The sequence below is a fragment of the Anoplopoma fimbria genome, chromosome 13, assembly GCF_027596085.1.
Source record: "Anoplopoma fimbria isolate UVic2021 breed Golden Eagle Sablefish chromosome 13, Afim_UVic_2022, whole genome shotgun sequence".
Lineage (NCBI taxonomy): Eukaryota > Metazoa > Chordata > Actinopteri > Perciformes > Anoplopomatidae > Anoplopoma > Anoplopoma fimbria.
Genome location: NC_072461.1, coordinates 23,423,558 through 23,441,099, shown reverse-complemented (window position 1 = coordinate 23,441,099; position 17,542 = coordinate 23,423,558). Strand labels below are relative to the sequence as shown.

Here is a 17,542-nt window from a genome sequence, read left to right as displayed (position 1 = left end):
CTGGTTGCCGGCCTTGTGGGTAGGAGGAGAAGAGGAACGATAGAGGTCAAAGGAGGAGAGGAAGGAAAGCAGTGGTTCTAACTTATCAGTCTGGATGTTGAAGTCGCCGAGCATGATGTGTGCGGAGCCATCGTCATGGAAGTGCGAGACTAGTGTGTCAAGCTCCTCCAGGAACTCACCAAGAGGGCCTGGTGGGCGGTACACAACAGCAATGGTGAGCTTGACTGGATAAGTGACAGTAACAGCATGAAATTCACATGTTCCACTGTCAGTTAGATTTAGTTAGTACTTATTTATTGCACCTTTAAATTATAGATACAGGAGATAAAACTTTTAGACCAGAATTTTTTTTCTCACTTTTCACACTATTTTTGACAACAATAATGACTATCACATATTTTTTTTGCCATTAAAAATGTAACATGTGACATAATGGCGGACTCCACCACTGCCTCCAAAGGTTATTCACATGGCTTTAACCGGTTTCAGGCCCCATCAGGAAACAGAAGCTAAAAAGAAAGCGCACTCTCTTGTTTGCTTTGGTATGTTATTTAAGGGATTTAATTACACTGCCATGTTTAGCCAAGTTTGCATGACTGGATAACACCTGGGCGTAAACCTTTATTCACACTTTTTTTTGTTTACACTACCTGCATTTTCATGGTTGCAACCGCAATCTGATTTCATCTTATAGTTTTCTACACTACAGAAAGACAGTAAACGTTGATTACCTTGTTGAAGAGTTGGAAGAGATCCCTGCATCGCTTCATCTAACAGCTCTCCGTGGCGGCTCCTTCTCGTAACAAAATACCTTCTCGTAACCATTGAAAACAAGGAAGGACAGTATAGCGCAAACTTGTCTGATCTGGCACACATCAATGTACATCTGATAATTATCATGCCATTGTTATTATTGCTGTCATGTCACCCTACATAACAACCAGCATTGACAGTTCCTTGTTTCTTTTATTGCAAGTACTGTCATATGCTCATAAAATGTTATGGGGAAAAGTTTCAAATTAACATCGTTACATCCCTACCGATATTGTTGTAATATCTTTTTTTTATGTATTCCCTTTTGTGCCAGGGAAATAAGGACATTTTCATATAAACAAAAATAATTGAACTGTTTTAAAAGTCATTCAGCAATTCGTTACAACGTCTTTGTATGAGCACAAATTAAATAATACTAATGTATGACACAACCTATGAAAAAACAAAAACAAACAAAAATACTTCAAAAGCTCTTTTGGCTGCTATACAGCTACCTACTCAATGAGAGGGATGTTTCAGTACATAGCCAAACAAAAATCTTTCTTAAATAGATCAAATTCATTCCCATGAAAATGTAAAAGCAATTATAAAACAGAAGCTGTGTTTCCCACATATAAACTATAGTGGGACGGGCAACCCAGGTATATTAATAGTCACACAGGTATATTTGGAAACCAATTTTAGCATTTATATTTTGAAATTGTTTTTAGGGAAATCTTGTCAGCCATTGTTTTACTGCTTACTCTTTAGTTGAACATGACAACATTCTTGAAGCTGATCTTTTCCCAGAGACCGACTTTTTCTTTCACTTTTATTGAAAAAGTGGTTTAACAAACCACATGTGTGCAGGGTGCACCGCACCAGTGTTTTCTTCTACGAATCAGCACCGGGTTATTGTTGTCCGATATGACTCCCTCAACTCAAAGTCAATGAATGTTTGGTAAGATGCCTGAAATAAGGTATGTTGTTAACACAAGCTTAAGACATCATTTAAACTTTTTCATTTTTCTGCGATATAAAATACGTCCTGTAGAATTTTTTTTTACTTTAAAGGGTCCCAAAAAAGGTAGTTGCTAACAGGTGGTTATCAGCCTTTACAGCCTCGAGGTGTGTACTTGCAAAAATCCCATTGGCTGTTTGACGAGGGAACCAGTGCGATGCAACTTTCGGGTTTGTTTACAAAAATATGTCATCCCTGCAGCAATCTATTGCCACTCATGGAAGGCATTTATCCACTCTCTTGAGTTTGCCCAAGTTTATGCAAGCACAAAAAAGATTTTAGATAATAAAAGAAAATATATAACGCAGGAAGCATCCTATTGTTTTTTTTTGTTTTTAACCCTAATGGTCAACTTGATATTTCACGTCTTTTGCTCCAGGTGTTATGATAATCCATTGTTTGTCCAATTTGAAAAGTTATGGTGGCCACAGAGGGACATTTTCCACGGACAGCTCACGTCCTGCGCTTCAGGCTGTTTGAGCTCACACAGTTGGAGCGGACAGACGTCCCAACATGTACTAAGGCCTCGTGTCCATTTGGAGGTCCAGTGTCGGCCCTGGGAATCTAGCAACACACACACCTGCTGTTAAACGGCTGTGTGTGTGTGTGTGTGCGCACCTATGAGATGCAGAGAGAGAGACAAAGAGAGCGAGAGAGTGTAGGAGTCTGTGAGTGTGTGCTTGTGGATATAAATGGCTTGAATGTTCTTCATAAGCTTTGCACACAACTCTCTCTGTTTATTTCTACATGTGCTCTAATGACGTCACCCACTCACCCTTACCTCGCACAGACGTTTTGCAGTTGCGTCACAGATCTCCATAGCAACCTAGTGTGGCACCACAATGGAGGTCCCTTTGAGAGTTGGCAAATAAACAATGGCTTCAAGTAAGGGCTAAATTTATAACCGGGTGAGGAAAAAGAGCTACCTGAGCTGTATGGTTGAGGTTTGAGTCGATTCAGTATTTCAGTAAAGACGTACTTTTCTGTCCATAAGGCTTTATGTAAGAGGAGATGGATGTTGACATGTTGAATCGCGCTTGGAGAGCCAAGCATATTCAGCATTTTTTGTATTTCTCACCTTTGTTTTGTCTCCTGGAACTCTACATATTTGGAATATCTTGTTCACGTATAATTAGTTTGGCCCAATAGCCTAAAGGCAACAAATTCAACATTTCAAACTATGCTTTAATTTATTTACTTTCTTGGTAAGCAAAGGGAAGGTTCATCTCAAAGGAGGGCGTGGAATGTTAAAAGAAATTTGATTGTTTTTTAACTCTCTTGCAACATCAGGTCACAGCTACAGAAAACCCTTTTTCAAAGTAAGAAGTCTCACTCCAACTACTGAAACCCGGCAGAAGAGGTCATAAACTCCAGTTGATAAAGAGGTGGATAGTCCAAAAGTTACTATGTTGGCTCCGAGAGAAGAAGGGCTGGTGTTTTAAACACTGTCACGTGTCAGGTGAGTTTTTGTGAGCACTGTGCTGCCACTGCATTTACATTGAAATGCTGTTTTGGGGCAAAATATCCTGTGAATTTAGTCTCTGAAGAACTCTTGGTCGTCACTTGACACCTCAGCTCATCTAAACAAATGGCTTTAATAGCCAACTATCTAGCAGGGTAGTGTAGCAGCAGATGTTAACGACCCTTCAATTTAGCTGTTAAAGCTTTCAAGCCACAGAGAATAAAATCAGATGTGTTCATTCTCATACTTCAACAGGCTGTGTGCTGTAGGAGATGGCACTGTTTGGTCATGGTGCATTGAATGCTGCATGCGTGTTTGAGCTTCCCATCTGTCGGCACCACTGAAGCATCCGTCTACTTCACTTATGGGATCTTTATCTGGCCGCTCTTTGAATTTGATAGATAGAACAACACATGGAGGGTATAAGACCAAGTTGAAAAAGGAGCCCAGATAATGACAGCAAATTTGCTAATCCAATTAGCTGCTCGTAAACGGCTTTGTCCAAGCGCTACGGACCTCTGAATTGGCTGCCAGAGGGTGCGTTTGCGTTACGTCACATAAAAAGCTCTGCGTAGCGTCAGCTCGGCCTCACCACCAAAACCTGCTGTCTGTCGGCACTCGTCTGCGCGCTCCGAGCCATTTGACTTCTTCAACTGCAGGAAGTTGCTACCGAGCCACAAGGCCTCCGGGCATCATCTGTTCTCCCATCCCTCCTCCCTCTGTTTCTCTGGCACAATTAAACCGCCACTCTTCAAAATGACACTATCTATAAAGCTGTGCAAAGGCACTTGTTTCATCCAAGAAAATTGCTATATATTTCCACCGCTGTGATTGCTATTGTCAGTTTATCGCAAGGGTTTTTGTGTGTTTGTGTGTGTGGATTAGATGTAAATGTGTGTGTGCGTGTGTGTGTGTGTGTGTGTTCGTCAAAGATGGCAGCACAATATTCTGCAAAAAGGCTATCCGGCGTGTAGCTGTTGCCATAGCAACTGAGCAACCTGGCTTTGTCTCTTGTTCATCTGATTTTTTTTTCTTTTCTTCTCACTATCAGACAGTAAAAAAATTAAAAAATAAACAGTATTTTTCCACCCTTTCTCTTAGCTCATGTCTTGCTACCACTCCAAACAAATACTTGTTCAGTTGTGCACCTTGTGAAAAAAGTCTCGTTAGAACGCATGGATGAGAAACGCTGAGGACATGGTGAGCAACAGCCTGTAACATATCGCTCCTATAACACTCATGTGCTATAATGCAGCACATTGTGCAGCAGACGCCCACACACTTTTTACAGTCCTGTTCACTTCATCTGCTGCTCTGCACAATCCACCGTTGCTACCATAACAGCAGAGTCGTATCGAGTTAAACTGGCTTCAGCTTGTCATTGTCATGTAGCGTTCAAGTATACTGTTTGGTGTTGCTTTCTCAAGCGTCAAACCTGTGTCTCCTGATTATGCTGTTTTAATGGCAGTTATGCCGTTTATTTCATTCCATTGATTGAAGCTTTCATCCAAACCCTAGTTTGGTGCTACACCCTAACAACTGAGCTGTGCCACCTTGATGATTCTGATGATGACGAGAGTGTGACTGAGATGACTTGTTGACTGTGCGGACAATGAGAATAATTTGATTTGTTTCCACCCCAAGTGTTATATGTATCTCATGTTGTTTTTATTGTTACACGTTTCTCCCTTTTTCTATTTTACGCTCAGTAGGGAATGATCCTCCTTGGGGAGTAGCAGTGTTTAGGGCTCAGTCAATCGCTTGCAGAGGCATCTCAGTCTAACGTCAAATAAACTATATTTGGCTCTAAATAGGCTCCTAGACTCAAGTTGTCTCTTTATCTCTGCACACATACGCACCCCCGCCCCCCTCTGTTAAACCCACACACAGACAGAAACCTATACATCTACATCTTTTTAGTGTACTTACATGTCTCTCTTTAACCCCCCCCCCCCCCCCACACACACACACACACACACACACAGAGCAAACTCAACCCCATGGTCTGCTGTGTGTCATGTGACTGGCCAGTGGAGGAGGGGGAAGGAAGGCCTCTGCTTAATTAAGATGGGGCCAAACGGAGAAGATGGAGGAGGACACTGTTGTCTGGCGCCTTGGGGTTTCTCAGCTCCTGCAGGCTCATCTGTCTCAAACACGCACACACACACACACACACACACACACACACACACACACACACACACACACACACACACACACACACACACACATGCAAACATTTACTTAGAAAGTACACAACGTCATTTGTCATGTATGTTGTTTGTGCATGGCCTTATTTCCATGGTCTTGCCTTGTTTATGTGATATTTTCTACAACACCTGTGCGTGAGCGTGTGTACTTTATTGACCTTAATTTACTCTGATTTTTTTGTTTATCCTCCACGGACTGTCAAACATCCACCTCTGGACCATTACACCTGGTCTCATGCTTCTAGGCACGACTAAGATAACCCTGAAATAGAAACTGGTGGAGCATGTCAATGTTTTCCTCAAGGTCATGGGTTTGAGCTTCATGTTGAAGAAGATGTTGATGTTGTTTATTCACAATCATCAGACCACATGAACGTCTCATAAACATAAAACACAAGGGAGTAGTAATCGGTTATTATCTTAATGGAGTTGGAAAACAATAACTCGCTGAACCCTGATGCTGGAAAAACATAAATACGGGCAAACTAGGTGGCATTCCCATCCTGCTAGAGAACATTGTAAATATTTTAAACTCGCATAGGTAACACATTTGAATTACTTGAAATGTTTAAACTCACATTAGACAATTTGGGCATAAATAATAATTAAGCCTCTATTAGTCCCACAATGGGGAAATTATTTCTCTGCATTTAACCCATCCCGGAGGAGCAGTGGGCTGCAATGAAGCGCCCGGGGAGCAACTTGGGGTTAGGTGTCTTGCTCAAGGACACCTCGGCATGTTGCCGGTAGAGGGGTTTGAACCACCAACCTTGTGGTTAAGGGACAAGCGCTCTACCTCATGTGCCACAGCCATAGCGTGAACCAATGTGACCTGACTCCCGTTAATGTAAATGTTCTCATCGTTTCCCATATGAATTACACCTGTAATTTTCCTGGTACGACTTTTGTCCTGTAACAAACACCTGTGAAGATATTTTGGGCCTTCAATATTTCCTGGTTCATTTCATTGTTCATTACATTGCAATTACTTTAGGCACTGCAAAGATAAACTGGTAGTATGAACTGGTAGAATCATGCTTCATGTTGCTCAAGATGTTGAGGTGTTTTTGGATGGTTAGGAAATCAGAATTTTTTTTTATTAGATTTATTTATGGATCTACAAAATACAAATCCACAACAATACAAATATGTGAAATTTGGAACCTTTAATATTTCAGTCGTGGTTGATTCAACAACATCTGTGGTTTCCATGGTAAGTTTAGTATAATACACAGCAAACACTACTTTAGCATCATCTTTGTCAGAACAGTAGCTGGTGTATCCGTGCAACCAAGCAAACTCACATTGTTTTATTTAAAAACGTCAGTCAAAAATAATTGCAACCTCCACCTGACTGCACGCTGCGCATGCCCTGAATAGTTTTCTACACTACAGAAAGAAAATTACCTTGTTGACAAGTTGGAGTATTTGCCTGCAGGGCTTCATCTAACAGCTCACCGTGGATGCTCCTTCTTTGTTCCATCACTCACTGCAAATATTCAAAATGCCCAAATGACAGTTTTCTTTTTTATGTAGATGAACGATCCATGTTAATGTCACATTTCATTGTGAATGCATCACAATGAAATGCACCCAATGTTTTGTCCTTTGAACGCTTCAATGTGAAGCAACAGCAGCAAGCCGTTAGGTTTACGTCAGCAGTAGCTTAATAAACTCTGACATTGGGTAAAAAAAGCAAACGGTAAATAGTGAGGCTGATAGTACATGCCGCCAGCACCAATACATGCTAGAGAATCCTTAAAGGATGGACATAAAATATATCAGAAATAAATTACAACAATATAATCTTAAAAACATTACATTACATTACATTACAGTCATTTAGCAGATGCTTTTATCCAAAGCGACTTACAATAAGTGTATTCAACATAGGTATTCAAAAACATAGGTATTCAAAAACAAAAACAAAACCAAATCAGTGAAAGCCACATATTACACATAAATACACCAAAATCAGATTAATAGATAAATTCAATTTTATTCCTAATTTTCCTTGTAAATTAACCCTGAGACAACCTGACTATACCTGCAAAGAAACTACCCACCCCAGTTTGTCTGGAATGTCGAGTTAGAGTTGTATTAAGTGTGCGTGTCTGTTGTCTTATTGGGAGTTTGTTTTTTGTGCACAAATATGTACATCTCTTCAACTCAGCATTTATTTTGCACTCATGCAGTAAACAGTAAAAACTATAAACAGTGAGGCCGATATCAATGACTCACATGAATGCACTTATTTCCTGAATCCAGCACGGGAATGGCCAATTTTACCACTGATGATAAATACTACTGGACAGACAACTTCGAAGGACACACATTAAAAAAAAAATCCACTTCAATACACTTAAATTGGTAGTAAATCTGGTGAAAGGTGCATTCAAATACTATGGGCCCACAAACTGAATGATGTTTTAAGATGTATGACAACTTTGTCATCTTTTTAAAAGCACACTAATACCTACCTGTTCTATCATTGCCTATGTCTAGCTAGTCTCTATTTCTCTCTTTTACACCTCTCTCACTGTCTCTTTCTCTCTCTGTCTCTCTCTCCGTCTGTATTTAAATATGCATTCATGTCCTATTTTCCTGTTCAAATTGCTGTGTGTGAAGCACATTGAGCTTACATTGCAACAATGTATATACATTAGGCTTGGCTTGAATACCTAAATAACAGATGATAGGGCAAAATAAAATGTACTCATCACCCAACCTCTGACTTTCTTTACACAGAAGGCGCAAATTCAAGCGATTGTCACCAAAAACATGCAACACAAATATTACGCTTCTGTTACACGATTGAAGTTTTCTCTAATTTCTGAAGCATATGCTTTTTTACATGACTAGTTTGTTCTCATGAGTGCATCCTGACATAAATCTGCACTCCCCCGTTCTTTGAGGGATGGTAGGATCATCAAAGGCTGTTGCGGAAGACAGACAGCGACGTCAACAGTACAACACACACACACACACACACACACACACACACACACACACACACACACACACACACACACACACACACACACACACACACACACACACACACACACACACACACACATGGGATGATAAACAGCACTGACCACGCCGCTGACAAGTCCAATCATCTGCCAGTCGCCAACAAGGCCGACAAGAAGCAGATGATGTCAGCTTCCCGTCTGTATTGAGTTATCAGGTTGATTGAGTGTAATTGAGCGATGCATCGGCGTGCAGAGGGAAGACACCGAGCCTCTGGAGAGGCTGGAGGAAGAGGAGGAGGAGGAGGAGGAAGGGTGTTTCAGGAACCAGGAAATGCTGCACGGCACCGGGGCCATGAGATTAGCACTGGCAATGACTCGCAGCCTCGTAATCAGTTAATATCACTGATTGAGCACCTCAATGGAGGAAAAATGTGGTTCTTTTTTTTTTCAGTGAAGCATTTCAAAATGAAAGGCTTCGGGTTGTTTAAATCTTTAGCTCGTGCATTGCATCTGAGTTTTTAAAAACATAATATTAGCACAAATGTGATAAACTGATAAAATTACAAGTATTGTAATGTTTTATGCGAAACAAGTAACACATAGAAGTTTAATGCTAAATCAAAGTTTGTGAAGTTACTCTTTAATCTACTCTAGTCACACTATACTGTAGCTCCTTACTGCAGAAAATCTATATACCAAGCTAAAAAAATCGATGTTATGAATACTGTGATCATAAACTCCACCATCATCATTGTAAAGTTTAGATTATGACTGGAGCTCCTTCTTGGGACTTCAGTTAAAGTCAGAGATTTTGAGGAAGAACATCAGCATCTCAACAATGAATATTAATGTCTTTTCACAATGAAGAGCCTATGAATAGATAAATTGACAAAGAAGTCTTCAAAGTTATAGATGATTCATTCTTTTGGGCAGTATGTTTTCAGCTGAAATCAACTTGAATATCTGTCTCCTCTCGGGCCTAATTGAAGTGAAAATCTTCAGTCCTCTCATATTGAGATGGATTTCACACCTCGGCCAACAATTCCATTTCAAGGCATTCGCAATTCGATACATTTAGGAGGAACTTTTGAAACTTTTTTTTGTTTGCTTGTTTTTCTCTCTTTATCCTCACAATTCCCCGATTTAATGTATTGTTCATATCCTCCACCTACACACACACACAAATCTCAAGTCCCCTCTATTCCACTATGATGGCATTCATTTCCAGCTTAAAAGAAACATAAAACAGACAATTACTCAATTCTACATATTCTACTTTATTCTGTGAAGATTCAAAAGACGAGAGTCTGGACATTTGTGTGTGTATGCTTATGAATACTGCAGAGCACATATATATACCCTGTTTATATAAAACCAGTGTATTCTTCAAATAAGAGACATGCACATACAACTTACCTTAAAGGAAACGTTTGCAGATTTTACACATAAAGGTCAGGTTTTGGGCAGTATTCGTGTGAAAATTATCACAAAAAAGCATCGCAAAAACTGATAAATTTACTCATAAATTGTTCATGTAATAATTGTTATTGTAATTGAAACCTTTTAAGGCTGAAGACTGTAAGTTTGAATTCAAATGAAAAAAATGCAGTGAGCTAACCTGACCTCTGTAGCTCGCTCCTCATTTCTGCTCCATTAGCTACATTAACCGTTATAACAGAACCAAATCTAATACTAAACGGTCGGCGGTCGAGTTGCATTAATGTAGAAAGTAAAAAGTAATGTAGATGCAAATTTGGAAAAGGAAGAAGAACTCATGAAGTAATAAACATAATCTCTTTGATTTGATTTTTGATCCTTTTAAACCGTCATTCTTGAGTTTGACAATATTTCAGAAGTGCAATGTCAACTCAGTAGAGTGCTCTTTTCAAAGGGCGTTGAAAATGATACCTTTTCCAGTCCATGTTTTGGTTTGGTTGACTGTACTTATTTCTAAATTGTTAAAAGTGCAACAGAATCTAACCTGAATACACCTGAAATATGTGAGCTTTGCACAATGCCTTAACCTAACCTATTCTGTCGCCACTTTTGTGTCATGGCTCTTTTTTTATTTTTATTATTATTGCCCGCACGTCATTATCATCTCAATGCCTATCCACCACATCCAGCCGCCTTCTCAGGCAACGCTGTATAGGCTGCTATTCTTCCCTGGTACTAAGAGGTGGCTCATAAATGTATTGGACTGCTCGGTCATTGCTGGCGCTAATGGACCGAGCGAATGGTTTTGTTGCGGCAACCTTTTGAAGCGAGAGTTCCTCACAATGGAATACAGGTGGTAATACGAGACATCTGCATCTCAAAATGCAAACAATTCAAACTTTGTTGTTGGCTGATTTAAAAAGTGTAAGCTGGGTTGTCTCTCTGTCTGTCTGTCTGTCTATAGATAATTAGAACAAGAGCTCATTTACAGTGATGAGTTGACAGTGAGTCACGACTAACCGTGTGCATGATATCCACAACAGCTGATTAAGTCTGTTGCTGCAGAAATCTGTCCATTTTCCTGAAATGCCATATGTCCTAAATCAATGTTTAATGCAAGACATTTAGTCAATTCTGAAAGACATTCTGTCAGTATTACCATTCGACCAAAAGAAAAACATATCAACCCTCCCTCTCTCCTGTCTCTTCCTCTCCAGACACTCTCTCAGTGCCTCGCTGGTCCCCACAGATTCCCCGAAGAGATCTGGGAAACTCAATAAAACACAGGTAAGAAGATTGTGTAGGCGAGTTTCGCCTTTGTGCATACACTCGTACATCTGTGATAGAATATGTCATTCCAATTAAAAAAAAGAAAGAAAGCACCTCTTGCATAACTCATTTCAACTCTCTTTCTCTCTTTGTCTGGCCCCCTCTTTTTCTCTCACCCTTCTTGACTCCAAACGCTATGATCTAAAAAGTAAAACAATATACCCTATTAGTTGTGGGATCACAGCAACCTCCAGAACGTGGGCGTTGTGCCTGCTGAAAGTCAGAGAGGTGGCAAGAGAAGCTTAAAAAAACAAAACCATACGCAGCGCCAAACCGAGCGAAAATGTAGTTGATAGAGCTGTTATTTACAAGATTAAAGTTTTAAGAGAAATGCCATTATTTTCCATCCAGCAATCTCCTTGATGTGCCAATTTATTTTCTAACATGTGCCCGTGATCGCATTGTTGGCCCGCTACGATAAGTGCATTTGCGTCGCCCGGTACACAATACACCACTTTGGCTTTTCGGAGCCTCCACTGTGCTGAAAGAACACTTATCTTTATGCAGAATCGGCCCCTTAATGTTACAAATTTGACAGCAGAATTCATAAATCCGTTAAGGGGCTTGATTGAGTTTGGCCTCTCAATCGAGGCGAAGGAGGGCCCTAATAAAGAGATTTGGATTCTGTCAAACTACATTAGTCACCTGCCATTAGCCAGCCAGCGGCTCTGCTGGCGACCAGGCGTTGAATCAGTAAATACAGCCAATAGTCACATACGTGCTCGAGCCACACGGTCAGTCTGTGCAGGGAATTGGTTGCTACTCCAGAGCACATTGTGGATTTGTTTGTGTGAGAAGTAACTGTGGTGGAGCCTTTTAGAGTGGGCCAGGCCTCTGAGCTCCCATCACTCGGACTGATTGTTGCATTGATGTAAACCCCGTGGCCCCGGTCCTGCACCGCAAAACGTCTGCCGAAGATGTTCATTCGAAAACCGGCTCACTGAAAGATGAAAATGAAATGGGCCAAAATTACACCAGCAGGTGAGGGAGATTAGAAAAGGAAAACACTTTTACAGAAGTGCCTTCTTCAGGATTCTATTATCCTCACTAAAAGGTTAGACAGGGAATGTGGCGCCTTCTTTGGCGAAAAGCCGTCTGTCAGAATGAGAGAATGTTATGAAAAGGCAAAAGGTCAGAAATGGTGTTTCTCCTCACGGTAATCCACAGCTCTTATATGTCATATAGATGTGCAGCAAGCTGAAAGTGATGGACTGTTTTTTTTTATGCCCTAATCTCACTCTTTTTTTGCCTGCAGGTTTTCCACAAAGTATTGGATGTCCCAGACATGCATCGTATGTGGGAAGGGAATGTTGTTTGGACTGAAATGTAAAAACTGCAAGTAAGTATCGAGACAGATTTTTATATTAGGAATCAGTTATTGCATCAGTGGAAGTGTTTTGTGTCAGAGCACATTTAATCATATCTTTGTCATAATATCGTGAAATTAGGTTGTAGTGTTGCTTGTTTTTTATTTGAATTTCATTTTCTTTTTTTTTTATTGTTTTTCGAGGTGACACATGCTTATGAACCCTTTTGTTTTCATCCCACTTGACTAAATTAGCAATTTGCATCTCTTGTCTGTTTTGCTAAATGTTAATGCTCCCACTTTGCATAAGGTTCGTTGCTGTGTAAATACGCCAAAATAATAACAACAAAACAAACACTAATCAAACTTCCTGTCTTTTTTGTTTACACTCAGGCTGAAGTGCCACAACAAATGCACCAAAGAAGCCCCACCTTGCCATTTATTGATCATACAGCGAGGCGGACGAGAATCCTCTAAAGGTATTTTTTTTATAGTCAGCTGAACACACATTTTCACCAACATTAATTCATATTTTTCACAACTGATTTAAATTTTCTAATGTAAACCCAGTCTTTTTTATTTTTTATTGAGCTTTGTGTAAATTAAGTTAACTGAATCTGCTTATCTTTTCTTTTGTTCCCTGTTTCCCTTTTTTCCCGGTTTAACAATTGAACAATGGATATTTCCATTTAATGGTCAACATTGTGGGAGTCAGCTCGTTTTCAGTCTCACGAGGAGTTTGTGAAGGGTTGAACGATTGATAGCTCTGAAGTTTTGTTCAGACAGAAAGCAAAGTCAATGCAAATTTGACAGCTGGACTGGACAGTCAATGAGCAACTTTTCTTAGGAATGAAAAGATCCCCATCTCCAATGCTGAACCCAGTTCTCTTTATACATCCATGTCATTTACATCTAGATTCTCTCCTTTTTCCTCTCACCTCTGTAAGTTTATGAAGAAGATTCATAAAGCCAACAGATAAGCACACACATTTTGACAGAGCTGGGATGATTAACCAAGTGTTCAAGCACAAATTCAAAGTGCCCAACCCCTGGTCGTTTCTGGAGTACAGCTATCCCAAGCTGTACAAATATGCAATAGCTCAAATGTGTTGTGTTTATGTGGATAATGAATCTGTTGGTCAGGGCCAGAATAAACCTTACAGTATATTTGAATGCGTCCTTAAAGCTACTGAAGACACATTTGTTTCATTTGAGTCCCCATTTAAATAAGTGAAATAGTCTTTGCCGTTTTTAGGCAGATAGAAGGTTATCTGCTGATTAATTAAGGCACTTAAAGTTTGACAAATGGGACTGCATCATGCACTGTTTTCTAATGACACAGACAGCACTGACAAAATTCCAACTATCTGCTATCAGAATTGAGATTCTTTTGTCCTCTCTCTGCCTTCTCTCTCCCCATGTCTCCCCCCAAATAAGATCCCCAAGGAACAGCTCAAGGTAAAGAACACTAATTAGACCTCTTCTTCTCTTCTTTAGTAAGACAAAGTGACAGTTTCTTAATGACATAGTTTGCTTAAGGATAATGTTTTTTTTTTACTCAACAAAGTGTCTGTATGCGATAACAAATGATTGGTGTTCAAGAAAAGGCATTTGGTTAATTTCTTCACATTAGAAGCAGGGCCTGATAAAGAGTTTGTACTAATTGTCCTAAACCTATTAGGAGAGCATTGTTTCATTTTTAGTCTTTCACAGTGCGTCATTGTTCCTTTCTGCTTCTTTTTTTCTGAAGTAGCTCGTCTGGTACGCACCGAATCAGTGCCATGTGACATCAACAACCCGCTCAGGTACACAGACCTGCACATCAGCCAGACGCTCCCCAAAACCAACAAGATCAACAAGGTGAGTGCAAAAAATAAACCATTTTTTTTATTACAATCTGTGCGTAACCTGTCCCACATATCAGGTTTCTTCTATTTTCGGGGGGGGCTGGAAAATGGTTATGAGTCATCGCGTCTTTCTCAGGGGATCATGAAACCGTACGAAAATATCTTCAGCAGTATTGATGTTTACACAGATGGATTTGTTTTCGTACAATGAAAATTTTGCAGCCAGCACATCTAACAAGTTCTCTGCTCCAGAGGAAAACGTTCCCATGCTTGTACCACGATGATGGAAATCTTGCAAACCAAATTTGTGTGTGTGTAAAAATCAGACCATAACTTTTGTAGTCTTTGTTGGATTTTTAATGTTCCCAAAGGAAAAAGGAAGGAAAAGCCCAAAAATATATTTTTAAGTACCTTAGTCCTGTTGCAATTCTCTGCAGTGTTTGTTTATTATGTTTTATTTGAAACTCTCTGACTCTGTAGATACAATTTTTACACTTTTTTGCCATCATGTCTAATATCATGACAACATCAACAATTTCGGTCATCTTGTTTTGTGGTGACATTAGATAATGCCCCCAGGAAGATAAATGAAATGTTAATAAATTCAGAAGTGTTAACATTGAAACATACCCTTAAACAGTAATAACTTTAATCTCAAGGTTGTGGGTTTGAAATTCAGACCTTTGAGTAGTTGAAGGGTGGTTAAGGACATAAACAATAGGATTTCATTAATAGGTTATATATCAGCCTTGTATCAGTCTAGCAGAAATACACAATGCTACCGTCATGAAACGATCGGTTATTATGCCATGCAGTTGCCATACCAGTGCCCTTCCCTTTCAGAAGCTTTTATATTGACATTTAACGTAGAACAAATACCGTGTTATATACCGATACCGTCCGTGCTTAAAAACTTTAAGGTGATATACATTTTAGGCCATACCGTCCATCCCTAGCTGCTCTGACATGCAAGATTCAAGGCCTTGCTGCTGGACAGAAGAAAATAGAAATATTTGCTTAATGTTAATGTCTTTTGGATTAAATGTTCAGAATATGTAATTAATAAAGTGTTTTTTCAGCAGAGTGTGTACAATCATTAGAGATTTATTGAATAAAAATGATTATTTATGCGTAATTACTTACAGCCTCTAGCTCATTAGACCCCGTTAAGAAACTATTATATTCAGCCATTATTTGAATTGAAAGTCCAGACAGCGGTTTTATTGTAAGTCTAAAATTTTAGTTTGGTAACACAGAGACGTCTTGCGAAGTTACATTTTCAGATGAGGAACTGAACAGATGTGTCCAGGGGGGGGATTACTGGACTACACATCTGGAGTTTAGTTTGGATTTGACTGTGATGAACATAGGAGGTGGAGATGACAAATGTAGCTTAAAGAGAGAAAACTTGTTTTTTTACATTCGCACAGCTTATAAGAAAAATAATTAACGAAGGTCATGGTGAGATCAGACTGGTTGAAATGAACAGCTGTGACATGCAAAGTCAGCTAATTGATTCAAATACTCACAATATGATGAGAGAGAGCATGGGAACTAGTTTTCCTGATTCACTTTTACAGAACTTTATTTTCGATATAAGAGCATCTTTGAATGCACCACTGAGGGGAGTTTTGCTCCACACAATGAACACAGCTCTGTCAAAAAAGTAAAGGCAGCATATTGCTCACTGTGATGGATTACCTCTGTCGGGCCAGTTTCACGTCTCTGCAAGTTGATTTTTATATTGTACTGGAACTAATGAAAACCAAGTGCTGCCTGGAAGGTAGGAAATCAATCTAGAAACTCGTGGTATGATTCAGAAAGAGGCCAACAATAAAGTGGAGTGCCAGCGTTTTGTGATTAACGGACTAAAAGTTGCAAAATCACTAATATTAAAGTAAAGCTTCTCGTTTCTGTCTCCTCTCAGGATCACATCCCCGTCCCGTACCAACCAGACTCCAGCAGTAATCCTTCATCCACCACCTCCTCCACCCCGTCCTCCCCGGCTCCTCCGCTGCCCAGCAGTGCCACACCCCCCTCGCCATTACATCCCTCCCCACAGTCGGCGCGGCAACAGAAACAGTTCAACCTGACAGGTATCAGAATGAGTACACCTGAATAAACTCGGGGTTCAAATATTTGACAGAGTTATCAAAGAGAAGCAATTAACCTTCAACCCTTGACTTACACTTGATGAGGATATGAATTTATCTAATGTCCATCTTGGATAAATGGCCAAAAATAATCTTTGGAGTAAAAGAAAAAAGACCATCTTTGTACCTAAAGATTTGGCCTCTTATCATTACATTTGGAGGTTTTCTTCAGTATCAAAGGTAATTAACAAATATTTTCTGTGTCCATGGTTACATTGCAAACAGGAACTATTTATAACTAATTATTCATTTTTATTTAATATTTTTTTATTCTATTCACCTATATTGGTTGCCCTTAATGATATTTCTGAGTAGCCCAATTTATTATGAAAATAACAATACAGTACTTGCATGGGTCATGCCAGGCTGATTCATTGTTGTGACTAAGCTAAAAGCAAATAAATAGAGGGAAAGAAAAGAGAGTGCAAAAGACTAAAGTTCAAATGGTTAATCAACATAAATGAATATTTGAGAAATACCTTTGTGTGAACTTTAAATGTATGAATAAACAAAACTGTGTCTCAGAATCTGTATATGAACAAATTTGAGTGTAAATACAGTCAACTCAACCTGACTTCAGATCATACTCCAGCTCTCCTTTTGTTTCTCTCCGCAGCCTCCAGTTATTTCAAATACAAACAGCAGTTCATCTTTCCTGGTAAGTACTTTATAATTGATCATTACCACTACCCATAATGCACTACAATCAGCCCAAGCAAAAGTATGTAGGAGAAGTACTCTTTAGATGTTGTTGGTGATTGCCACTTCCTCACCTTGGCCTTCTTTAAGACTCTCGGCCCTCCACACCCACTTGTTGCTTGTCTCATTTGGGCCTCCTAATGATTTGTCACTGCCCAGACTCTTTGCTTTGGCCCACTCTGGTACCCCACACAGTCTTTGCTCATTTGGCAGGTTATTATAGCCGAGACAACCTGGAGTTGTGTGAGGACAAAAATGAGGTGTAATTGAGATCTGGGGAGACGGGTTTTTGTGCATGAATATATACAACACACAGCGGTACCTGGCTTCTTATTATTGCAGCCACA

At 39.7% G+C, this 17,542-nt stretch overlaps 1 protein-coding gene across 1 annotated transcript in view; it reads left to right on the top strand.

The window, feature by feature from the left end:
- ksr2 (kinase suppressor of ras 2) overlaps positions 1–17,542 on the top strand; it is a 94,757-nt gene that overhangs the window by 58,878 nt on the left and 18,337 nt on the right. Inside the window, exons 6-11 of the mRNA XM_054611137.1 lie at positions 11,079–11,148; positions 12,446–12,529; positions 12,890–12,975; positions 14,250–14,356; positions 16,271–16,439; positions 17,113–17,154. Coding sequence (XP_054467112.1) covers positions 11,079–11,148; positions 12,446–12,529; positions 12,890–12,975; positions 14,250–14,356; positions 16,271–16,439; positions 17,113–17,154 — 558 coding nt within the window. The remainder of the gene's footprint in view (positions 1–11,078; positions 11,149–12,445; positions 12,530–12,889; positions 12,976–14,249; positions 14,357–16,270; positions 16,440–17,112; positions 17,155–17,542) is intronic.